Below are 25,973 nucleotides of genomic sequence, written 5' to 3'. Positions count from 1 at the left end.
AGATGGGTTTACATAGTAAAATATAAGGCAGATGGAAGTATAGAAAGGCATAAGGCAAGACTTGTTGCAAAAGGGTACACGCAGACCTATGGCATTGATTACTTAGAGACCTTTGCGCCAGTTGCAAAGATGACCTCCATTCGGATACTTTTTTCTCTTGCTACCTCATACTCTTGGCCCTTGTTTCAACTGGATGTGAAGAATGCTTTCCTAAATGGGGACCTGCAAGAAGTGTATATGGATCTTCTTGCTGGTTTTTACAATGATACTGAAAAGAGAAAGGTATGCAAGCTTAAGAAGTCACTCTATGGCTTGAAACAATCTCCCAGATTATGGTTTGACAGATTCAGAAAGGCCTTAATTGCTTTTGGATACACTCAGACTCAATCCGATCACACTTTGTTTGTGAAGCGCATGGGATCTTTGGTGTCAGTCCTAATTGTTTATGTGGATGATATTGTTGTCACTGGGAATGATATGAGTGAGATTGATAGTCTGAAAAGGAACCTACATAAGGAATTTGAAATTAAGGATCTTGGAGAACTAAGGTACTTCTTAGGCATTGAAGTTGCAAGATCAAAACATGGAATTTTTATCTCTCAAAGGAAGTATGTCTTGGACTTCCTTCAAGAGACAGGGAAGCTTGGAACAAAGGCAATCAGCACCCCTATCGATCAGAACCATAAAATCAATGCATCAGAAGGTGAACCAATAAAGGACATTGGGAGATATCAGAGACTTGTGGGTCGGCTGCTATACTTGTGTATGACAAGACCAGACATCTCCTATGCAGTGAGTGTAGTAAGTCAATACATGCATGCTCCACGAGTCCAGCATTGGGAGGCAGTTGACAGGATTCTTGCTTATCTGAAGGGACACCCGGGCAGAGGCATATTGTTCACTGATCATGGACAGTTGAAACTAGAGGCTTATACAGATGCAGATTGGGCAGGATGCCTTGATGATAGGAGATCAACTTCAGGAGTGTGCACCCTAGTTGGGGGTAACCTAGTCTCATGGAAGAGTAAGAAACAAACAGTGGTGGCAAGATCAAGTGCTGAAGCCGAATACAGGGCCATGGCACATGGAGTTTCAGAACTTCTCTAGATCCATTCTCTATTAGAAGAAATTGGTGTACAGGCAGAAGAACCCATGATGCTATACTGTGATAACCAGGCAGCAATTAATATTGCCCATAACCCAGTCCAGCATGACCGAACTAAGCACATTGAAGTGGGTAAACATTTTATTAGAGAAAGGGTAACTTCTGGAGAAGTTTGCCTTCCATACATTGCTTTTGATCTGTAGCTCACCGATGTTCTCACAAAAGGTGTTGCAAAGAACAAGCTGGAGCATGATCTATGCAAGTTGGGAATGTGTGATATTTACTCCCAAATTGAGGGGGAGTGTTGTGTGGCCCGATTTTATTTTAGTTTGTTTTTATTTAGTTAGGAAGTTGTTGGGCCTAGGCCCATTAGTTTATATTTTTTAAAGTTGTGACTGTTCAGTTTTAGTAGTCGCCCTACTAAGGGCATCCTTTTAATATCTCATCTTTAAGTTAATTATAAATATAATAAGAGGTAGGCGGCTTGGGTTAACTTTATCACAATCCTAGTTGACCTCCTACTCTTTTCTAGAGGAGTGCCTCTTGTGCCTGATGAAGTTGTACTATCAGTGTTGACAGCCATATTAGCATTCCCTTTCTCATTTCTGAGCTTTGCTAGAACTAGATGAGGGTGCAACTTCCAACAGGTGTCCTTAGTATGTTTAGGTTTCTTGCAGTGTTCACATACTAAGTCTTTAGCTTCCTTCTTCTCTTTATCCCCCCCAGATTTAGGTCTAACTACTACCAAGGCTGATTCAAAGGGTTGTTGCTGCAACATAACCTTTCTCCTAGTTTCTCCACTATGCACTAGGGAATAGGCTTGTGATAAAGTCACATTATCTCTTGTCAACAACTGTTGTCTCACAATGTCATATTCAAAGTTCAGACCAGCTAGGAGCTCAAAAACTCTATTAGTTTCAACCTGCTTTCTATATGTTTGTGCATCTTTCTGACTCTCCCTCTCAATTGTTTCAAGATGGTCAATTTCATGCCACAGGGATTTTAAGGTTGAAAAGTAAATAAAGACCTGCTTCTCTCCTTGCCTCAGATTTTTAACCTCACGTTTTTGCTCATAAGCCCTAGCAACATTAAGAGGCTGAGAGTAAGTTTCCTTCATAACATCCCATATTTCCTTAGCTGTTTTGGCCCACAAGTAGTTTCGGCTTATGTGTGGCATAGAGTTGCACAACCATGTCATCACCAAAAAATTTTCTTACACCCACCTAGCATAAGCAGGGTCCTCCTTTGAGGGTTCCTTCACATCCCCTAGCAAGAAGTTCAATTTTTCTCTACCCCCAATAGCCATTATGGCTGATTGGGCCCATTCCAAGTAGTTTGACCCATCAAACTTAACAGTTGTAATCTGAAAGGTGTTTTCAATCATGTTACTTGAACCACCAGTCCCAAAAACACCTTCTCCTTGGTTCTTGTACTCCATCCTAAGTTAAGAATAGGTTTTAAACCACTATGACAAGAAAGAACTGTATTTCAAGGCTGATAACAGCCGACCTAGGACAATGATTTTGCAGTTAGATAGCAGTCAACTACTGTCCTAGGATTGATATCAGTCCTGAGATTTTCTATCCGTACCTCTCTGAGTGAATAACAAAGTCCTTTTGAGTACCAATCTCAAGAAAAGGTACTTACTTTATGAAGAAAAAAGCCCAGAAAACTGATTGCTACCTTTAGTCTTCAAACTTGATCAATCGATTACTGTCAGCACCTTGAATCTTGATCAAAGAACCAAGAAAAAAAACTGATCGGCACCTCCAATCTTGATCAAGAATCGATCTTGATCACTCAATTCCTTCCTGATTACAAGAAGCTCTCTCCAATCTTAGGACAGCTTCTAAAGCCTTCTTGCAACCTCCAAGAATCAGCCAAAATAAGGATCTTTTTGAACTTTCAGCCCTAAACAATTCTCATGTGGTCGGATGAATTAAATCCACATGAGAAACCCTAGATCTAAGGCTCTGATACCAACTTGAAAGAAGAAGAAGAAGAAGAACTGTTTACTATATTACAGGTTTGAAGAGAAGAAAAGAGAGAAATAGAGAGAGAGAGAGAGAGAGAGAGAGAAGGGGTTCAGTGGTGAATGATCTGCTTCCCCATACACTCCTTTAATTATAGCTTTTAGGATCCATACAAGAATAGGAAATAAACAATAAGGCCAGCTGGCCCAACTTAACAAATATTAGAAACTACTAAAAAGAAATTAGAAACAACTAGGTGTGGGTATGAAACCACACACACTAGAGCTTGAGTGTGGGTATGGAACCCCACACTTGTGGCTAACCAACTATTTCTTCAAATTTAAACATCTACTTTTCCAATTACACCATTTGTCCCCAAATCCACGCCTTCTTAACACCTCCAACAAGAAACTCCAGTCCACTCAGTCATAAGCCTTTTCCAAGTCCAATTTGCAGACAAAACCTTTTCTGCCAGATCTCCTTGAAGGGATGAGAGATCCATCCTATGGACGCCCAAAGATTGCGGAATAAGGGGGCGAATTTCAAAAATTTTTCTCTCCCTTCAACTGGGAATCGCATTCCCTATTTAGAAAATCACATTTTCAAGGATCAATCTTGAACCATAAACTGAACCAGATCTGAACCAAAAGGAGTAGGAGAGGATTATACCTGATACGGAGAAACAGTATCTCCCAATGGAGGTGTTCACGCCCAAGGAAGGATCCAAAGACTGCTCCCACTGAAGATGGCGCAGTGCAGGATGGAGCAGAATCAGCAGTGTTCTTCTCCAAGAACTCTGACCTTCACAAGAATCAGCAGGATGGCACGTGAGCACAGCTTCCTATCAATTCTTTCTCAAAGAACTGATGTCAAGATCCAATCTTGACTTCTCCCACAGCTAGAGATCGAACTGGCAAACAGGGCGGCAAGAACAGGGAGGCGGCAAGAGAGTATTCGTAGGGTGCAGAATTCTCTCTTCTTGATTTCAGCACTTAAGAAAATCTGATGATCTGTGTGTGTCTCTAAAGGCTGCCGCCCCCTCCTTTTGTTAACCTAAAAGATCAGCTCCTAATCCAATTAGGTGCTACTTATCCAAATCATACTTGGATAAGATCTCTCTTTAGGTGATAGGGATAAACCCTTATCTTATCTGCATATTAGATTAGCTTTCTCCTAATCTCATTAGGAGGTTTCTAGATCTGAATCACATTCAGATCTGGACTCTCTGAGTGGATAGGGTCAAGACCCTATCCTATCTGCTAATCCATCTCAGAATTCGCCCCATAATTAACTAATTAAATAGCACAGTTCGAAATGGGCTTTAGGCCCATTAAGCTTATGTGCTCACTTAAACTTCCTAACTGCTGCCCAGTTGGGCTTCCTTGTATGGTGTGGGACCCAAGCATTGATCTACACATCAGCCACATGGGTTCGGCCCAGCCTTTGTTATAAGGCCTGGCCGAATACACCGTTATGGACAGTGCACCCCCTGAAACCCATTAAATGGGCTCTATGGGCCCAACACTTACCCTAAGTGGTCCCTGGGCCAAGCCACCTTGTAACACCCAGGGACTGTGGGCAGATGCAAGATTAGCCCATTAGGTATTATCCTCGATGGTCTTACACTCAACCTCTCAGCCCTTAGAAACCATAATATATATACTTTTATATCTCATATAAAATATACTTTGCAAAAACAAATCTCAACGATTGAAATCGGCTGCCGGCAGTCTTGGTTTCCATCAGTGAGAGTGCATCCCCGATCATTACCTTTGTCCGACAAAGGGGCTGATCCTGTCACTATGATCACCCACTCAGATGAATTCTCGGACTGTCCCAACATACCCAGGTTTTGACCCCCGCTAAGGATCTCACTGATTGGTACATCAAAGATAGCCCAATCCGACACCTAGTGTAGTATCATAATCGAGTCTAGGGGTCGGGTGTAACTTTCCAGTTTTGCCCATCAATCTCCAAGGTCCAGGGCAATACTGGAAATCTGGTCCAGTTCAAAGATTCAATTAATCCTACACTGTATGTGCCTAGGGTCTCACCCTGGCAGCTGAGACAGGCCACCCCAACCGACTTGGTGGCACCAGAGTGTCAGCCTTGGCAGGATAGGTCTCCCCAGACCGACCCACCGGCTGTGAACATTCTAAACTAACACGAGTCTCATTAAGTGTCCAGTTTAAGGGGATTACACAGAAACATACCAAGGGAACATGAATCAAATATGCACTTTTATTCATTTACAATAAACTCATAAAGTACATCATTCTGATTGAAGCTAAGGGCATACAAAACTGTCTAACACTCCTCATCTCTTCCACACTCTCATTTGCAATGAGGATCTGATTTATAATTTGTCTATCCTGTACAAAGGCTCCTTGTACTTGGCTAATGAGAGAAGGGAGAACTGCTTTGATCCTCCTAGAGAGCACTTCTACCAAAATCTTATAGATGCTAGTCACCAAGCTGATTGGCCGAAAATCTTTGGGGTGTTTGGCATCAGTCTTTTTAGGAACTATAGCTAGAAAAGTGGCATTGATTCCAGGACTCACAATATGTTTATCCTCAAATTCTCTAATGGCTCCAGTTAAATCTTCTTTAACCAATCAATTCTGTCAAGTATTTCCTATAAACAACTTTTAAGAAGCCTGAGAATACATATCTTGAGCCAGTTGAGATGAACCCATACCTATTAAAAAATCATGAGACAAATTCTACAAGTACAAAATTCCTTGAGGATCAAAACCTCAAAGAAACCCCCCCCCCAAAAAAAGAAAAACAACTTAATCATCAGACTGTTGTCCTCAAAAGGGGCCATTTCTATAAGGGTGAGAATGCAGATTGAAGTCTGTGAGTGGCCACTTAGTGCAAAAAAAAAGGTAAGGTCCATATCCAGTCCACTCTTCCTGAGACCCCAGATAGCTCGGACCAACATTGGGTAATGGCATTTTTTATTTTTATCATCAAAATGCAACAATGTTCACTGGAAAACAGGCCATATAATGTCCCAAAGCAGTCGTGTGGATCAGAGTTCCACATACAAGAAGAAAATCCCAAAACAGCCATATAATGTCCCTTTCAAAACCATTGTTATCATAAAAAATTGCTTATAACTTCAGAGATCAATGGTCTGAAGTGATTTCTGATCCATTAAATTTTAAAAACAAACCAGTTGAAGCACCTTTAACACCTCGATAAATGGTTAAAAAATTTATCTATACCTTATAATATTGTTTCCCACCATATACCAGAAGTTTAACTTGTTTTGATTGATCAATCAAAAGTGGTCTCATCTCAAGCACAAAATACCAGTTCAAACAATCCAGAATGTTGACAGACTTCTTTTCAACCAAACACTAGAAAACCATGTCAACACATAGAAGAGAGGAAACTAAACAAGAAAAGTAAAAGAAAGTAAAAACATTGAAGACAAAGATCTTAGAGGTTCAAAGTATCGGTACACCCTGATACGTTGGAAGGGGCTTACCGACATTTTGAACCTTGTGCATGGAATTTTTTAGTTTTTTTTTTTCAAAACTAGGTCAGGGAGTCGGTTTTAGGCCTGCCTACTCCCTGAAAATAACCAAATTCTCAAAAACACCTTATTTAGAGTATCACCAGCCTGTCGATACAATACAATACACCCAATACGGGGTGTATCAAGTCAAATTTTGAAACTTGGATCTACCTGGTTCAGTCTAAATGCCTATGTCCATCGGAGAGGAGGAGATCAATAGACTATATAAAAAAATGGAGATATATATCTCCAAAATCAGGGTCAATTTCTCACTGTCTCTCAGCCCTAATACCTCCCATCATTGTCTTAAATAAACCCAAAACATAACAGTTCCAGAATCACATGCAAGGCCCCTTAAATTCCAGAACTACACCATTTGCCCTAGACATTTAACAACAATATAAAAATACTTCTATGATGTCCAACGTTTTTTTATTTGTCTGTTACATGGTAACTCTTTCAAAGTATGATATTATGAAGCTAATTTGATTTTGATGTGTTATTTATCTAGAGTTGGAGCAGTCCCATGCCTGAAAAGCTCTCAATGTCCAGAAAAAAGTATGTTCTTTTGAAACTAGAAAAATGGAATTTTTCCTTCAAATTTTTTGCTTTAATTTCATTTATGGCAATAGTATTTGATCCTATTCTGATCATTAACTTTTGTACATTATTGATAAAGAAATACTAGTGTTTTATTTTTCTTTATAATAAATTAGTGTCATCTGTAGCTAGATGGAGATGATATATAAGAACTAGTTTATTTTAAAGGCCCGATTACCTATTTCCAATAAGATTTCATTAAAAAGACTAGACTTTATGAATCAATAAAAAAGGGAAAAACAGCAGAAATTTTGACAAAAAAAAGTGAGAGAGAAACAGGAGGGAAGAGAAAGAAGAGCGAAGGAAAAGAAAAAAAAAAAAGAAAGGAGGGGAGAAAAAAGTGTGCTGCTTCCTCCTTACACGTAATTTATATTAAAAGAATAAAGTATGCACAATGGCCATCATACCCCTGGCCGTCACATACTTATAATAAAGTAACTAAATGTATAAAGATATAAAAGAAGTCTGGCCCAATAGGCCCATTACATAACCAGCCCATAAATAAAACAAATAAAAGAAGCTAAGGATATAAAGCTGTAGGCCCATATCTCAACAAAAGAACAAAGAGATACAAAACTAAGAAGTAGATTATAGAATTTCAGGATGGTTTTTTCATTTCTGGAAAGCCATTATATTTAACTTTCAGAATCAAACTATTCTAGGTCTAAAGACACAAGTGCTGAATTTAAATGGGAGGACTGCAAATGGGATAGCTGATTCCCTTGATAAGAAAGGAGTTATGAGGCAGCATTTGTTTTGGGCTGCTATGTAAGACTGAATGTAGTACTTTGGGCTGGAAGTCTTTCCCCTTTGTATTAACTCTATAAAATTTCTCCTTGCTGATAAAAAAAAAAAAAATCCAGGCCTAATTTCAGTTCAAATTTCTATGCCATTTTTTCCTTGATTTGTCTACACAATTCTAATCTGTTTCTTTCTTTTTTCTCCTTTTCTTCTTGTGTTAGGATTGTATAAGCTCCATATAAATTGTGGTGGAAAAGAGGCAGAAGTTAATGGTAACAAATATGAAGCTGATCAAGCTGCAGGAGGGCCTTCAAAGTTTTTTAAAGTTAATTACTGGGCATTTAGCAGTACTGGTAGCTATGTGGACAATAATAACTACATAGATATTTATATAGCATCAAATACCTCAACACTCTCAATGGAAGACAGTGTATTGTACACAAATGCACGTGCTTCTCCCAACTCTCTCACTTATATTGCATACTGTCTTTTGAATGGGAGTTATACTGTGAAGCTCCATTTTGCGGAAATCATTTTTACAAATGAAAAAAACTATACCAGCCTTGGCAGGCGTGTATTCGATGTTTATATTCAGGTAGTTTACCATGTTTATATGGACATATAATTTCAATAGCTTTTAAAGTAAGGTTTAATTGCGATCAGTCTAATGCAGGGAAATCTGGTGCTGAAGGATTTCAATATAATGGATGAAGCAGGTGGAGCTGGTAAGGCAGTTATAAAAGAATTTCCCACAGTAAATGTGACAACTGACACTCTGGAAATTCGTTTCTATTGGGCTGGGAAGGGAACACAAAGAATCCCTTCTGCAGGAAACTATGGTCCTCTTGTATCAGCCATCTCTGTAGAGGCCAGTAAGTAGCATGCTTTTTCCAGAACTTGTTACAGTAAATGCTAGTTAACTAATTAAGTGTGAAACACTACTATTGGTTTATGTATATCTCAATGATGATGTGTTAAATATCTAAGGTATTTGGTTTAAATTGGATGATTTAGGCACATACCATTTTTGATAAAGCAGGGAGCACCCCTAATTATCACCAAAAATACATATTTTAAAAGACTAAAGCACCCTATTCATTTAATTTTATATTTATAAAACAGATATGTTTTGTATCTCTTTGATAAGAGTATGCCCAAATCAGCATCCAGGAAAATGAACATCAAAGAGGTGGTTAACCAAGACTTCCTACCCCTTTGGGGCACTAGAGGTGTAGTGATGCACAATGCTTTATCTATTTTACTTTTCTTATTGTTGTAAGTAGTAATATAAGTGGAATTATTGTCTGCTTTTCCCTTCTTATGTTTCTTTTTTTTCTTTTTTTCTTTTTTTTGATAAGTGAAGAGTATTATATTATATTGAAATAGGGGAGAACCCCCAGGAACACATATACAAAGTATACTTGATCTGTAGAAAGACAAGATTGACACATGTAGAAGAGAAAGACACAGGTGAGAAGCCTGCTCAACAAAAAACAGCCCAGACTTCAAACTGATTTCCAAAAATAATCCTGCACCAATGATCACAATAAAAAATAATAAATAAATAAAGTCCCAGCCCTTGAACTCCTTTTGGAGGCTCAAAAGATGGTCAATGGGCCTATTTTAGTTTATGGACCTATTGTTATAGGGCCACAGGCCTATTTAAGTTCCTTTATAGGCCAACATCCTGACCCTCCTTATTAGACATGTTACTTTGATCTCTCCATTCTAAATCTTTCTTCTCATATGTTCTTGTTATTGGATCTGGTTTTTACTATAAATAGTGTCCTTTTTTGCTATAAATAGTAATTATAGGAATTTCTATAAATAGTAAGTTGGTGAGTTACTATTGTAATTTTCTTTTCCTAAAATAGTAATCATGTGTCATCCTTGAATTGTTTGATTCATAGAACTTTTGGAGGATCTTTTAGATTTCATGTGTTCGATGATGTCCTAGAGATTTTGATGAGTTACCGCTCACCTCGGAAGCCCCTTTGAGGGTGGCTTAACCTCCTGAAACAGAAGATGGGAGGGAAAGGGGAAAAGGTAGGAAGAAGATGACACTGAGAGAGATGAAAGGGATATTCATTCACGCCACTTATTACATGATCAGGGCCTTATATAGCTGGCCTACATGTATTCAATCATGAAGAGAATATCTTCTGGTGGCAGTGTAACTAACTCTAGAAGGCTCTGTCGCGTGTCATGCTAGCCTCTCTGTCTTCTAGTGAAATGCTGCTCAGTGGTGGCTTGCTCCACACCTATAGTTCGGTTCGGAGGGAGTGTTTGGGTCCCAACAATTCCTCCCCCCTTAGCATTGGCCTTGCCCTTAAGGTCTAGGTTTGGAAACCTCTCATTCAGCCTAAGATAAGGTTCCCAAGTAGCATCATCTGGAGGAAGCCCAGCCCATTCTACCTTAGCTTCTGGCACAACCTGACCACCTCGTCGAACCCAACGGAAATCCACAATTCTGACAGGCTCCGTGTCAATGTCCCCTTCTTCAGTGAATTGGGGTAAGTTGGGTGAGACAAGTGTATGATTTCCCACCGCCTTCTTAAGAAGTGAGATGTGAAACACTGGATGAAGCTTTGAGTTTGCAAGGAGGTCCAACCGATAAGCAACAGGGCCCACTCTCTCCAGAACCTTATAAGGCCCATAATACATGGGTGCTAACTTGTGCCAAGCCCATCTTACCACTGAGATCTGGCGGTAAGGTTGGAGCTTAAGGTAAACAAAGTCACCCACCTGAAATTCTAACAGGCGGTGGTATCATAGCGGGCCTTCATTCGCTGTTGGGCTTTTGTCAAGTTGGACTTAAGCAATCTAAGAATCTTGTCTCTCGCAAGTAGACGGGTCTCTACTTCTACCACCTTGGATGACCCATATTCATAAGGTAATATGGGAGGAGGTTCTCTGCCATAAAGAGCCTTGAAGGGTGTCATTCCAGTAGCCGACTGATAAGTCGAATTGTACCAGTATTTTGCCTATGGAAGCCAGTGAGCCCACTGTCGGGGCTTTTCCCCTACGAAACATCTAAGGTAGGCTTCCAAGCAACGATTAAGAACTTCAGTCTGCCCATCAGTCTACGGGTGATAACTCGTGGAGGGGTGCAGTTGGGTTACTTGCAACCAAAAATATTCCTTCCAGAATGAACTCAGGAAAGCAGGGTCTCAATCTGAGACAATGGATCTTGGGGTTCCATGTAGCTTGGCGACATCCCAGATGAAGATGGCAGCCACCATTGTTGTGGTGTAAGGGTGAGGTAATGCAGAGAAATGGCTATACTTGGTGAGACGGTCAACCACTACCATGATAACCTCCTTTCCTGCAAAATGAGGAAGACTCGTGATGAAGTCCATGGAAAGGTCTTCCCACACTTGATCTGGAATCTTGAGAGGTTGTAGAAGGCCAGTGGGAGACCGTGACTAGTATTTTTGTTGTTGGCAAGTTTGGCATTTGGATACATATTGTAATACATCCTTACGCATTCCTTCCCAATGATAATGGCTGTTGAGCCTCTTTACGGTCTGTAGTGAAGGGATGTGAGATCCATTGTATGGATGCCCGAATCTTGCGGAATAGAATGGGCGAATTTCAAAAATTTATCTCCATCCTACTGGGAATCGTATTCCCTGATTTAGAAAAATCATATTTTTCAAGGATCAATCTTGAACCAAGAACCGAACCAGATCTGAACAAAAACAGAAGGAGAGGGATATACCTGATACAGAGAAACAATATGTCCCAATGGAGGTGTTCACGCGCAAGGAAGGAACCAAAGACTGCTCCCACTGAAGATGGCACAGTGTAGGATGGAGCAGAATCAGCAACGTTTTTCAAAAGAAGCAGATCCTTTGCAAGAATCAGCTGGACGACACGTGAGCACGACTTCCAATTAGCCCTTTCACAAAGGACTGATATCAAGATCCAATCTTGATCACTCCCACTGAGAATAGGAGATCGAACTAGCAGATATGGCGGCGGCAAGAAAGAATTTTCGCAGAGGTGCTGAATTCTTTCTTCTGTGATTTCAGCTCTGAAGAGATTGTGAATTTGAATATCTTTAAAGGCTGCCGCCCCCTCCTCCTTTTATAAGCTTAAAGGGATCAGCTCCTAATCCCATTAGGAGTTGCTGATCCAAATCATATTTGGATCAGAATTCCCTTTAAGTGATAAGGGTAAACCCTTATCTTATCTGCAGATTAGATCAGCCCTTTCCTAATCCCATTAGGAGGTTTCTAAATCTGCTAATCTAATCTCAGAATTCGCCCCTCATTTAACTGATCAAATCAGCACAGTTCGAAATGGGCTTTAGGCCCAATAATGATATGTGCTCACTTAGCCTTCCAAACTGCTACCCAGTTGGGCTTTCTTGTATGGCGTGGGACCCAAACATTGATCTACACATCAGCCACATGGGTTCAGCCCAGCCTTTGTTACAAGGCCTGGCCGAATACACTGTTGTGGACAGTGCACCCCCTGAAACCCATCACATGGGCTCTATGGGCCCAACACTTACCCTAAGTTGTCCCTGGGCCAAGTCACCTTGTAACACCCAGGGACTGTGGGCAGATGCAAGATTAGCCCATCAGGTATTACCCTCAATGGTCTTACACTTAACCTCTCAGCCCATAATGATCAAACACTGCCCGACAAGAGAGGACCTCTCCCTCGGCTGCAAGGAACAGTGCTGCACTCTCTGCTCACATGGATCCTGGGAATTAAAACCTTTTGCAAACATTTAGAAACCGTAATATATATATGTATATCAGTATATAAATATATTTTGCATAAACAAAATTTTAACGATTGAAATCGGCTTCCGGCAGTCTTGGTTTCCATCAAAGAGAGTGCATTCCCGATCATTACCTTTGTCCGACAAAGGGGCTGATCCTGTCACTATGATCACCCCACTCAGATGAATTCTCGGACTATCCCAACATGCCTAGGTTTTGACCCCGGCTAAGGATCTCACTGATTGGCATATCAAAGACAGCCCAATCCGACACCTAGTGCAGTATCATAATCGAGTCTAGGGGTCAGGTGTAACTTTCCAGTTTTGCCCATCAATCTCCAAGGTCCAGGGCAATACTGAAAATCTAGTCCGGTTCAAAGATTCAATTAATCCTACACTGCATGTGCCTTGGGTCTCACCCTGGCGGCTGAGACAGGCCACCCCAACATTTGGTAGCACACCAGTGTCAGCTTTGGCAAGATAAATCTCCCCAGACTTATCCAACGGCTGTGAACATTCTAAACTAACACAAGTCTCATAAGTGTCCAGTTTAAGGGTATTACACAGAAACACACCACAAGAACATGAATCAAATATGTACTTTATTCAATTACAATAAATTCATAATGTACATCATTCTGATTGGAGCTAAGGGCATACAACTGTCTAACACGTAGCACCCCTGAGTACCCTCCCAAGGCAGAGTCATGAAACAACCTTAGCAGTTCAGCTTTGTGGGCCGAATTCTGGGCAACAAAAAGCTGACCCCTAAAGAAAAGATCAGGCCTCACAACTTGGTAACCAACAACTTGTAAAGGGTCTCGCCTCCACTTATCTCTAATGACCTGCAACTGCGTATCAAACCTGGCTTCTTGTCGTATAGCTTCAAACAAAGGGAAGCTGGGCTAAGAGCAGGTCAGATGGGCTAACTCTTCTAGTCATGACAAGGCATCAACTACTCTATTTGTGGGCCCCGACTTATATTCTATGAGGTAGTCAAAGCCCATCAGTTTACTAAGCCATTTTTGCTGCTCCGGGGTGTGCACCCTTTGCTCTGCTATGTACTTCAAACTTCGTTGGTCTGTCCTAATAACAAATTGGCGTCCCAATAGGTATGCACGCCACTTTTGCACTGCCATTACCACAGCCATCATTTCTTTGACATAAGTGGACTGACTTTGGTGAGCTGCTGAGAAAGCCTTGCTGAAATAAGCAATGGGCTGCCCTTTCTGCATCAAGATGGCCCCTACTCCAACACCCGATGCATCACATTCTATTTCAAAGGGCTGAGAGAAGTCTGGAAGAGTGAGGACTGGAGGGCTGGAAACTGCTGTCTTCAAGTCTTCAAAAGCCTGTTGGGCTTTATCAGTCCAACTGAAGGAATCCTTCTTTAATAGACGTGTTAGAGGGGCGTCCATATCCGGTAAGCCCAAGAAAGCCCCGCAGAGCCTTTACAGTAGTGGGCTTGGGCCACTTTTGAATGGCGTCTACCTTTTCTGGGTCTGCCATGACCCGACCTGCTGCAACCACATGGCTTAAGCACTGAATTTGTCCTTGTCCAAAGGAACACTTTGTCATTTTGGCATGTAACTGGTGCCCCTTTTAGAGTTGTGAGGGTGAGTTTCAGATGTTCCATATGTGTGTCCCAATCCCTGCTGTACACCAGAATATCATCGAAAAACACCAGAATAAATCGCCTTAGAAATGGCCTGAAGATGTCATTCATGAGGGCCTGAAAGGTGGAGGGGGCGTTGGTGAGTCCAAAAGGCATAACCAAAAACTCATAATGGCCATTGTGGGTCCTAAAGGCCGTCTTGTGGATGTCAGCCTGGTGGACCCGAATCTGATGATACTCGGACCACAGATCTAATTTGGAGAACACTCGTGCCTCTCCTAACTCATTCAGTAGTTCGTCAATGAGAAGTATAGGAAACTTGTCCTTTATAGTAATCTGATTCAAGGCCCGGTAATCTACGCAAAAGCGCCAACTACCGTCCTTCTTCTTTACTAAGAGTACAGGAGATGAAAAAGGGCTGGTACTGGTATGTATATGCCCTTTTTCCAATAGTTCTCTCACTGCCTTCTCAATTTCCAGCTTCTGAAAGTAAGGGTATCTATATGGCCTCACATTGGCCGGATTAGAACCGGTTAAGAGAGGTATCTGATGATCATGAGCCTGGGGTGGAGGTAATTGGTTCGGCTCCTCGAATACATAGCCAAACTGATCGAGTATCGACTGTAAGTTCCTGTGTTGGGCTTCAATGAGGTGAACACAGCCCTGGTTGTCTAGAATTGGGACTGTGGGCCGAATTCCTAAGTGCATAAATATGGGTTGGCCAGCATCCTTGGAGGCCCATATCATGGAGGCAAAAGTGTCACTTTGTTGACCAGGGGGTCGCACCCCTTGTAAATGACAAGACTGGCCATCTTGGTGAAAATCCATTGTCATTTTGGCCCAATCACATAGAGCAGGGCCCAGGCCACGCAACCAATGAACCCCCAAAATAATATCAGCCCCCGAGAAATCCAATGGGTGGTGATCCACTACAAAATTATGGCCCTATATGAGGATTTTCTCCTTACATACACCATTACACGACATCTGACTCCCATTAGCCACATGGATTGAAAAGAGAGGAGTGGGTTGTATGGTCGTACCTAGCTGCTTAGCCAAACGACAAGTGATGAAATTCAGGGTAGAGCCACTGTCAATCAAAATCATCACGGTCCGGCCCATCAATCTTCCTTCTATGCACATGGACTGAACAGAGTTGAGGCCCATGAGGGCGTGTAAGGAGATCTCGGCCCCGTCAGGTTCTGGCTCGTCTGGAATCAGTTCACAGTCAATTAAGTGCTCTGGGTCTGTCTCTTCCAGCTCTTCCTCTGTCTGTAGGAGAAACACCCGTTGGACCCGGAATTTATGGCCCGGTCCAAACTTATCATCACGGTTATAACAAAGGCCTTTCTCGCATTGGGCTTGCATCTCAGCCCATGAGAGACGTTTGAAAGGCATAGTGGTCCGGGGCAATATGGGCTTCTGATGATCACCATCTGGTTAAATGGACTGCTGATCGATCCGTGGAGGAGTCCTCAAATTCGGGTAGGTCGATTTGCTAGCTCTACGAAGGATGTCGATTCTTTCTTCTTGCAGGCGAGCCAATCCCACTGCAGCCATGACAGTCGCCGAATGGAGAGCCCTCACCTCCAGGCGGATATCCTCTCTAAGACCTCCCACAAAACATCCTACTAAGGCTTTCTCCGGCCAGCCGTGTACCCTGGTTGCCATCCGCTCGAACTCGAGCTGGTACTCTACTGTCATTCTAGTCTGCTTCAACCGGGTGATCAGCTCGTTGTAGTCCACGAACACCGTCGGCCCAAAGCGGATGCACAAAGCTTCAGTGAACTCCGCCCAAGTTACCTGGGGATGATTCTGGCGATACCACTGGAGCCATAGAATCGCATCTCCTTCTAGATGAATGGAAGCGATGGAGACACGCTGGTGTGCGGGAGTTTCGTGGTATTCGAAATATCTTTCTGCTCGGAAGATCTAAGGAATGGGATCTCCACCGGAATAGTTGGGAAAGTTGATCTTAGTGACTTTTCTGGTGGGGTAATCCCCTGTTCTTTGGCTACTGGAAGCAGAGGCTTCCGCTCCTGCTAGGTGATTGGTCTCGCCGAACTGTTGCTGAGAGACAAAGCTGGAGACGACCACTTTGAGTTCCTTGAGTTCGTTCAACACCTGGTGAAACCCAACCTCAAGCTGGTCGACCCTTTCATCCACGGTAGTGGAACGTGTATGTGGCATCGTGAAGCCCAGGATTTGGATAGCCTAGCTCTAATACCAATCTGATGAGTTACTGCTCACCTCGGAAGCCCCTTCGAGGGTGGCTTAACCTCCTGAAACAGAAGATGGGAGGGAAAGGGGAAAAGGTAGGAAGAAGATGACACTGAGAGAGATGAAAGGGATATTCATTCACGCCACTTATTACATGATCAGGGCCTTATATAGCTGGCCTACATGTATGCAATCATGAAGAGAATATCTTCTGGTGGCAGTGTAACTAACTCTGGGAGGCTCTATCATGTGTCACGCTAGCCTCTCTGTCTTCTAGTGAAATGCTGCTCGGTGGTGGCCTGCTCCACACCTATAGTTGGGTTTGGAGGGAGTGTTTGGGTCCCAACAGATTTTTCCCAAAAAGCTATGGAAAATCAAAGATTTACTTTAGTTTTAATTGTGGTCAGTGGGGATTGTTTTCTAGATGGTGATTTGGCTTTGTTTAATCAGTTGCATATTTCTAAAGAGGTAGGAAATGATAGACTTTTTGTGAAATAGGGAGCAAGAGTCCACCTCTTCTCCCTCTCTATTTTAGATGCAACTTATATTAGAACTATCCATACAGTGTTTTGGGAAGTGAGTTCTTGATCTGTTGGCTAATAATTGGAGATATATAATTCATTCTTGAATTGCCTGGTTTTAGATGATTTTTGGGGAACTAATTGAAAGTTGGTTGGTCTCAAGAGAAGATTGTTGAAACATTGCCCAAAAAAATCAAGAACCTAAGAAAGGCTTTTTTTTTCAGTCTATTGGGTGGAATCTACTATTATGCATAGATATTTCTAGCCTGTTTATATCATTCCAGAGTGGGTAATTTGGGTTTTTGAAGTTTCCAATGCCTTTGGAGTGTTTACACGTAGTCTTGTTCTGTGTACTATTGGGAAGAGCTCAGATGTCTAGTTAAAGGCTAGGGGAACATTAGATCTGACAATTACTAGATTGGGAAAGTGATTCTTTGGTAGTCCACTTATTTATTTCAGTTGACAAAACTCGGTATGCATGTCATTGACTTGTTCAAGTGTTTCCAGCACCAAGGTTTTTTGTGCCTTGCTGATGAAATTGTTGAAAGGTTATGATTTTTTCTTAAGGGGCAACCCGAACCTGAGTCTTTATTATAGGTCATTTATATTTTGTTTTGTTATCAGATTTTCATAATATTAGGTAGCTTAAGAGGAGTGTTGAAAGTAGTAATAGAAGTGGAATTATTGTCTGTTCTTTTTTTCTTTCTTACATTTCTCATTTAGTTTATGGACTTATTGTTATCGGGCCATGGGTTTGTTTTGGTTTTTATAGTCTTTTTTCACTGCTGCCTTACCAGGGCACATATGTAATTTTTCACATATTTCCAGCAACTATAAGAAAGTTTGCGGGGGAGGGGGAGGATCTCATTATGACCACCACAAATCTGATTTTATCCACCCCTCTTCTCTGTATCTTATTCTTCTCTCTTTTCTATTCTCTTTTAATACCAGATTTTGTTTATTCTTTGGTTAGTTGTTGAATTATTCGAAAATATATTAATAAAAGGAATGGAAAAGAGTAAAGAAACATGGGCTAGAAAAGTGCATTAATTAGTGTTTTTAAAGATGACCCAGAAATGGAATTGTTTTCCCTCTGGGTTGCAGGTCAATGGTTCAACCATTCAGGTCAAATGGGTCAACCCATGACACCATAAATCAGGTAATGAGCATATAAAAATAGATAAAAATGTAAAAAAAAATAAAGAAAATTTCAGAAATTGCAGAAAAAAGTTGGGCATGCCTCTAATAGCATATATTCATCATATTGAAGTGTGATAATGTGCATAGTGAGGTTAAAACAACAACAACCAAAAACAAAACACTGCTCCTGCAGTGCTATCATAATAAACCATTACATTTTACAAAAGGATCTTTGTATACAGAATATGTATTGTGACTTCTTCCTTTGAATAACATATGAATGGCCATCCATGGATGCAATCTTCCCACTATCCTCTGTAGAACACTGTCCACCGATGATTCCTTATCCTTGAATATCATTGAATTTCTTTCTTGCCACAGACCCCAAAAAAAACAGATGATGGAATCATATTGCATATGATTTTTCCCCTCTTACTCATTCCTTCAATCCTCCAGCCTTTTAAGAACTCAATCATAGATTGCAGGTAGGACCCCTTAACAGAAAACGTACCCAAAACCTTCTTCAAAATGGCAATGCAGAAAAAGATGGTTCACCAATTCAGCATTCTCTTCACAAAGCATAAATGGATGTCACAGCCAAAGATTTCCTTACGAGGTTATCCCTAGTAAGAATTCTATTCAAATGATTAGTATAAGATTCAACTGAACTTGCAGCAGCCCTCACTTTTACTTATGGAAATTTCTAAACATAAAAAACGAAACAGAAAAAAAGAAAATTACTGCCCACTACCCTTGGCCTGGTCAAATGGTCCAGTGATTGAACTGTTTGGGTCACTAGGTTGTTAATCAAGTCAATAATTTTTGCAAATAAACACTTCAGACACACCTTGAACCTTGGCCAGGTGATGGATTGACAGGTTTGACTGGACGATTTAACTGCAGGCTGAAAACATTGTCATTAATATTAAAAATAAGCGATATTGTGGTATTTTTGTAATTTACGTTTTCTGAAATAAACCATAAATGCAAGTTATAGTCAGTTGACTCATAATGGTTGTTTTGCTCTAACTTCTCTCTTCTTTTCATCTCTCTCTCTCTCTCTCTCTCTCTCTTCCCTCTTTTCTTTCTTAGAGTAAACCTTCATACAAAAAAACATTTTATTTAGATAATGTGAACCAGACTTTTTTTCTTTTGTTTTTCATTTTTTATGTTTCCCTTAATATGATTTGGATTTTCTTTATTTATTCTTTTTTAGTCAGTCAAGTATATTATTCCTTTCTCTGTATGATGTTGAGTTAGTTGGTTTGAATTTTAAACTTTTTTTTCACAATCACCTTATTAGATAATTATTTCTATCTGATCCTTTCCTTTTATTTATTTATGCAGACTTCCCACCTCCTCCAGATGGTAAAAGAACAATGTCTGCAGGTGTTGTGGCTGGAGTTGTGATCTCCATAGTAGGCTTTATCTTCTTGGTTTTAGGTTTTCTTTGGTGGAGAGGCTGTCTATGTAACAAGAGCACAATGAATAAAGGTCAGCAATATAAATCCTTGCAGACTTTTATATAAAAATGAATGACAATGTACAGGGAAAAAATACTTTTTAGAAAGAGTAGGCAATTTTAACTTCAAGTTCTCTTGAAATTTTTCTATCCTATTTAAATACATCTTATTTTTTCAACCATTATAGTCTTTGATTTTACTCACATTTGGTCTTTCCCCTGCAAAATATTTAGATTCCATACTAATCCTTTGAGTGGCAAGATGAAATACATGTAAATGTTCTTTTTTGTATTTCTTCTTTACTCACATGATTTTTGGCATTATGGTTGTGGATTATTTTGTGATAGAATTTAGTACAGAATGTAAGCTACTAGGTTCAATATAATTTGTTTTTACTTTTTTATAGACATTTCTCATCTAGCCTATCCACTTGGACAGATCTGATAGGTTTGGATGTGCAAACTGGATCCTTCACCTTAAGACAGATCAAAGATGCCACAAACAATTTTGATGATGGAAACAAAATAGGACAGGGTGGTTTTGGATCTGTGTACAAGGTATTCTACATTAAAACAACTTTTCTTCACCTGTTTACCTTTCATCCAAATTCAGGTATCTTTTAAATGTGAATTTAGATCCAAGAACTTTAACTTACTACTACATTGCAGGGTCTCCTATCAGATGGTACCCTTGTAGCAGTTAAGAAGCTTTCTTCAAAATCAAAGCAAGGAAATCGTGAATTTCTAAATGAGATAGGAATGATATCTGCCCTGCATCACCCTCATCTTGTAAAGATTTATGGTTGCTGTACTGAAGGAAATCAATTGCTGCTAGTATACGAGTACATGGAAAATAATAGCCTTGCCCGTGCCTTGTTTGGTAACCTCCACATCATTTGCTGAACTGATTTTTGAACCATAACCATTAGATCCTACCTGTCACAGATTAATTTATCTAATGTGTATGATCTGATAATGTTAAGGTCCTGAAGAATGCCACTTGAAATTGGATTGGCCAACTAGGTACAAGATATGCATTGGGATAGCAAGGGGTCTTGCTTATCTCCATGAAGAATCCACTTTGAAGATTGTACACAGAGACATCAAAGCTACTAACATTTTGCTTGATAAGGATTTGAACCCTAAGATATCTGACTTTGGCTTGGCCAAGCTTGATGAAGAGGAAAACACTCACATAAGCACTCGAGTTGCTGGAACCTTGTAAGTTGCCATGCTCCACAATCTGCTTACAGAATCATTATTAATAGTTTTGAGTACTAATTTAAATATTTTGGGTGAAAAAGAGAAAGAAAAGGAAATGGGACGTTTTATTTACTTTTTAATTAAAATTCAACAAACTTGATCCATACTGCAGAACTCCAGTTTTCTGAACTGCAATTATCTTTCAAGAGTAATAACTAAAACAAGAAAATTACTGAAACCAGTAGCACAGAAATAACCTTTAATGAATAAAGCAAGGCTTTTATGAGAGCCACTACCATTGGGAAGTGACTTACCAAATCCTTCATGGATAACTGGTCACATTTTGGTAAATAGTCTCAAATTTTCACATGTGATAATCTTGAATTTTCAGTGGATATATGGCACCAGAGTATGCGATGAGGGGTCATTTGACAGATAAAGCAGACATATACAGTTTTGGAATTGTTGCCTTGGAAATTGTCAGTGGGAAGAGCAACTCAGGTTTTAGGCCAGAGGAGGATGTTTATCTTCTTGATTGGGTAATTTGGACTCCAATATTTGTTTCTATTGTTCTTGATAAGCAGACTTTTTTATTTTGGTTTTTGTTCATTTTTTTATAATTCTTTCAGGTTCATATTCTGAAAGAGAAAGGTGCACTCATTGATATAGTCGATCCAATGTTAGGATCAGAATTTAATGAGGAACAGGTTGTGGGAATGATTAATGTGGCTCTCTTATGCACCAATCCCTCTGCATCACTTAGGCCCGCCATGTCATCTGTTGTGAGTATGCTTGAAGGCCAAGTCAGTATTCAGGAATTTGCTTCAGATGCAAGTTTCTGCGATGAAAATTTGAGCTTCAAGGCTGCGATCAGACGTTATAAACAGAATCAAGATCAGAGCATTAGTGAGAGCCAGACACAGAGCATGTTGATTGATGGACCATGGAGTGGATCTACAGCTGCCCAAGATCTTTACCCAACCGATCTAGATTCAAGGTATTGGGATCACAGAGAATAGATTATGTACAATATTGTTTGTATGCTTACTATTTTTACATGATGATTTGAGACTTGGTATTAAACAGAATGGAATGACCAAACAGGATTCATGTAGCCGGCCCCATATAGTTGGGATAAGGTTTGGGTGATGATGATGATGTGTTAGTTTGGCAGCTTCTATAAAAACCTGGATTGCATGTTAGATTATTGTTGTGCTTGTTCATTTAAAAACAGCCTGCATAGTACTAGTTGTTCCCATCTATCTAGCTCTTGGGTGAAGCTCAACTTTGATTGCTGATGACCGGGCAACCTGGACCACCTATCATGAGTGGGATGACTGACCAGGACCAGAGCTGGCAGGTGATTGTACATTTCTGGCTCCATTGATGAAAGAAGGATGTGCAGTGTGCTTGTTCAGTTGTTATTTCGAATGTCAAAAGGATCTAGATCAATTACTTCTATGAAACCTGTGATTTTACTTTGTGCAGTTGTGTTTTCTCTCAAATCTTCATCTCTAAATGACTTAATTACAACAAAACCAAGAGGTACTCATCAAGTACAAGCTCCAAGTCCTCATCCATTTTATGCATGAGGAGAAAGGCAGAAAACCAAATGGCTATAGAACCATGAAATCACAAGTGGCAATGCTACTGCTGAGCCCAAAGCTAACAATCCATGGCCCCACGAGGGAAGGAAATGTTAGACAGTTATGCCCTTAGCTCCAATCAGATTGATGTATCATTTGACATATATTGTAAATGAATAAAGTGCATAAATGATTCATGTCATTGTGGTGTGTTTCTATGTAATACCCTTAAAACTGGACACTTATGAGACTCGTATTAGTTTAGAATCTTCACAACCGTTGGATAGATCTGGGGAGATTTATCCTGCCAAGGTTGACACTAATGTACCGTCAAGTTGGTTTGGGTGGCTTGTCTCATCTACTAGGGTGAAATTTGAGGTACATGTAGTGTGAGTTTTCTTGAAACCCTGAATCGGACCAAATTCCAATATTGCGCTGGACCTTGGAGATAGATGGGCAAAACTGGAATGTTACACCTGACCCCTAGACTCGATTATGGTACTGCACTAGGTGTCGGATTGGGTTGTCTTTGATATTGTTAGAATGCTCGAATCAGGGGTATTTTGGTCATTCTGGTTTATCCATTTGAGAGTGAAAGGTCTATTGTATCTGAGTTTAAGTTATGTGTCCCACCTCTTATGAGGGACAAAATGGCCTTTCTTGTAACTCTATGATTTTGAATAAATACAAGTGGGTCGGCTAGGGGAGAAGTGATTTTTTTCTCTCTTCTAGTCTGGCCGAACTTCTCTTCTTCTTCTCTCTTTTCTCTTCTTCTCTACTTCAACCTAGAATCAACTAGGGTTTCCTTACATGGTATCAGAGTAGTAAGGTCTTTTTCCTTTCTTTTTCTCTCATTCTTTCTTGCTGTTGTTCTCTTTCTGGGTTCGCCACCAGCTTTCACAGTCATCTTCTTTTTTCGGCTAACCTGAGTGGAGGTTCGATAAGGAGCTGAAAAGGAGCTGTCGTATTGTGGACCTGGAGGTGAGAATGCCTCCGGTCGTTGTCGTGGTGGTCGTTGAAGTGGTATACTAAACCCTCTATTCAGTGTACGAAGAGGGCTGAATGTGGACAGGTATGAACACTGTTGTCATTTGTCCAAGTAAGGGACTGTGAATGCTGTGTTTTTTGCTTCAAAATTTGTTTGTTGTGGAGCTCGGTGTGACTGATATGCATATCAGTCGTTTTCCTCTGCATTTTTCCTCATATGTGTGCTGAAAGAAGATTTGTCGATTGCTGAAGTTCACGATAGCAGTGGTGTAGTAGTGGTTATGTCGTGCTGATTGGTGTATCTATGATTCTAAGTATTTAAAAGTGAACTCCTAGACCTTGTGTGTAATCAGTTCTGCAGTATGAAGAACAAGTGTTCGATGTAATGACCGAGTGATTTCAGCCCTAGTGTGTTGATGGTGAATGGTTCTGCAGTGTGCAATACAAGTGTTTGATGTGATGATTGATTAATTTCAGCCTTAGTGTGTAGTGTGTAATGTGCATTTGAAGAAGTTGGAGTTGGTGGTGTTATAAGTGAGATAAGTCTTGTGAAAGTGTGTGAGGTTGGGTTGTATATTTGAAGGTGAAATAATTAAGATGGCTTCATTTAGAGATGGGAATGACAATAAAACAGGTGTCATGCTTTTTCTAGACTATCTAAGTGTTCAAATGACATCCATCAAGCTGAATGGTGAGAGTTATGTACCATGGGCAAAATCTGTGGAGGTGTTCTTGAAGGCCAAGAGGAAGGTCAAACATGTGAGAGAGGAGAAACCTCCCTCTGATTCCCCTGGGTTCAGTGACTGGGAACAGGAAGATGCACAGATAATGACATGGCTCTAGAACATCATGGAATCAAATATTAGTGTGAACTTCATGTTCCTAGATACAGCTAAGAAAATTTGGGATCATGCTAAGAAGCTATACTCTGGACAAGATAATACAACTAGGGTGTATCAATTGTACCAAGAATATTTCAACCTGAAGCAAGGAAGTCAGCTTAGAAGAGTACTATGCAAGTTTGAGGAACATCCGTAATGAGCTCAATGTGTATCACCCTCTAACATCAGATGTTCAGATCCAACAACAGCAACGTGAGCAACTTGATGTGATGAGGTTTCTTGTGGGTTTGAAGGCTGAGGTTGAGCCTGTTAGAGCACAAATATTGGGGGGATCTGCTCTTCCCTCACTTGAAGAAGTTTTTGCCCGCCTTAAGAGGACATCTATTGAGTCAGTAGAACATTCTCTCTCTGACAGATCTGGTTTGGTAGTGACTAAAGGGGGTGGTCGTGGAAATAGAAGTGGTGGTGTCAGTAGTGGACTCCCAAGCAACCGTGGTAGTCACATGTTTAATCGAGCTGGTGGCCGGATTGGAGGTCAAGACTCAGGAGGAGGCCGTGGAAAAGGAAGAAGTAATGCCCAGAGAAAGTGTACACATTGTGGTTTAGAGGGACATACAGTTAATTTCTGCTATGATTTATGTGGTCCACCCAACACTTGGGCTAACCATTCTATGACTAAGGGTAGTGGCACGATTTCTGAAAGCCAGCAAACTGACCCAATCCCCTCCACATCTACTTGTACTTCTGGGAAGGAAATGGTGAGTATACCACGTGCAGTATATGAGCAGTTCCTTCAAACATCTCAGCAGAACACCGCTACACTTCCCATTCAGGTATGGCTTGCTTAGCTTCCAAAACCTCGCACTAGATCATTGACTCCGGAGCCTCGGACCATATGTCTATGACTCTTGATGTATTTTCTTCCCTTTCTTGCTCCTCCACATCTCAAACAATTACACTTGCTAATGGTTCTACATCTCCTATCTGTGGTGTTGGTGATGTTGATCTCTCATTGCCCTTATCATCTGTTTTATATGTCCCTAAGTTCCCTTTTAACCTTATGTCTGTTAGTAGATTAACCAAGTCTCCTAATTGTTTTGTAACCTTCTATCATTTTTCTTGTGTGTTTCAGGATCTCAAGATGGGGAGGAAGATTGGTGGAGGGCATGAAGCAGGAGGATTGTATTAACTTGATGGTGGTGGCCATTCAGTAGTTTTTCAGTCGTCTCTTACTCCTCTTTAATGGCACTGCAAACTTGGTCATCCTTCTCTCAAGGTTCTGAATTTGCTGGTTCCTTCCTTGAGTCATCTTTCATCGTTAGATTGTGAGTCATGTCAATTGGGAAAACATCATAGAGTCTCATTTAGTCCAAGAGTTGATAGTCGTGTCTCAAGTCCTTTTTCTTTAGTTCATTCTGATGTATGGGATCCAATTAAAGTGGTGTCATACAATGGCTATAATTATTTTGTAATCTTTGTTGATGATTTTTCAAGGATGACATGGATTTTTCTTATGAAAGACCGTAGTGAATTGTTCTCTATTTTTCAAAAATTTTATGCTGAAATACGCACTCAATTTGGTGTTCATATTAAAATTCTTTGCTCTGATAATGCCAAAGAATACAACTCATCACCATTTCAGCAATACCTAGAACATCATGGGATAATTCATCAAATTTCTTGTACCTACACCCCACAACAGAACAGTGTAGCTGAA

General features: G+C 40.5%; 1 protein-coding gene across 4 annotated transcripts in view; it reads left to right on the top strand.

The window, feature by feature from the left end:
• The window catches only part of LOC104590729 (putative leucine-rich repeat receptor-like serine/threonine-protein kinase At3g14840), a 74,482-nt gene extending 48,724 nt beyond the window's left edge, over positions 1-25,758 (top strand). The window contains exons 16-25 of one of the 4 annotated variants that reach the window (XM_088901528.1): positions 7,116-7,162; positions 8,167-8,270; positions 8,619-8,817; positions 19,524-19,670; positions 20,078-20,196; positions 20,308-20,518; positions 20,622-20,859; positions 21,233-21,380; positions 21,471-21,838; positions 25,389-25,758. In XM_088901528.1, the coding sequence (XP_088757654.1) occupies positions 7,116-7,162; positions 8,167-8,270; positions 8,619-8,817; positions 19,524-19,670; positions 20,078-20,196; positions 20,308-20,518; positions 20,622-20,859; positions 21,233-21,380; positions 21,471-21,838; positions 25,389-25,470 (1,663 nt within the window). In that variant the 3' untranslated portion in view covers positions 25,471-25,758. Of the gene's footprint in view, positions 1-7,115; positions 7,163-8,166; positions 8,541-8,618; positions 8,818-19,523; positions 19,671-20,077; positions 20,197-20,307; positions 20,519-20,621; positions 20,860-21,232; positions 21,381-21,470; positions 22,044-25,388 lie in introns of those variants that run through there. The other 3 variants (XM_088901525.1, XM_088901526.1, XM_088901527.1) reach the window with 3 other exon arrangements.
• The last annotated feature ends 215 nt before the right edge of the window (positions 25,759-25,973 follow it).

This window comes from Nelumbo nucifera, chromosome 3 (assembly GCF_055504915.1).
Source record: "Nelumbo nucifera cultivar China Antique chromosome 3, China Antique-T2T, whole genome shotgun sequence".
Taxonomy (NCBI): Eukaryota; Viridiplantae; Streptophyta; class Magnoliopsida; order Proteales; family Nelumbonaceae; genus Nelumbo; species Nelumbo nucifera.
The sequence above is the reverse complement of the archived record's forward strand: the minus strand, read 5'-3'. Positions and strand labels throughout refer to the sequence as shown.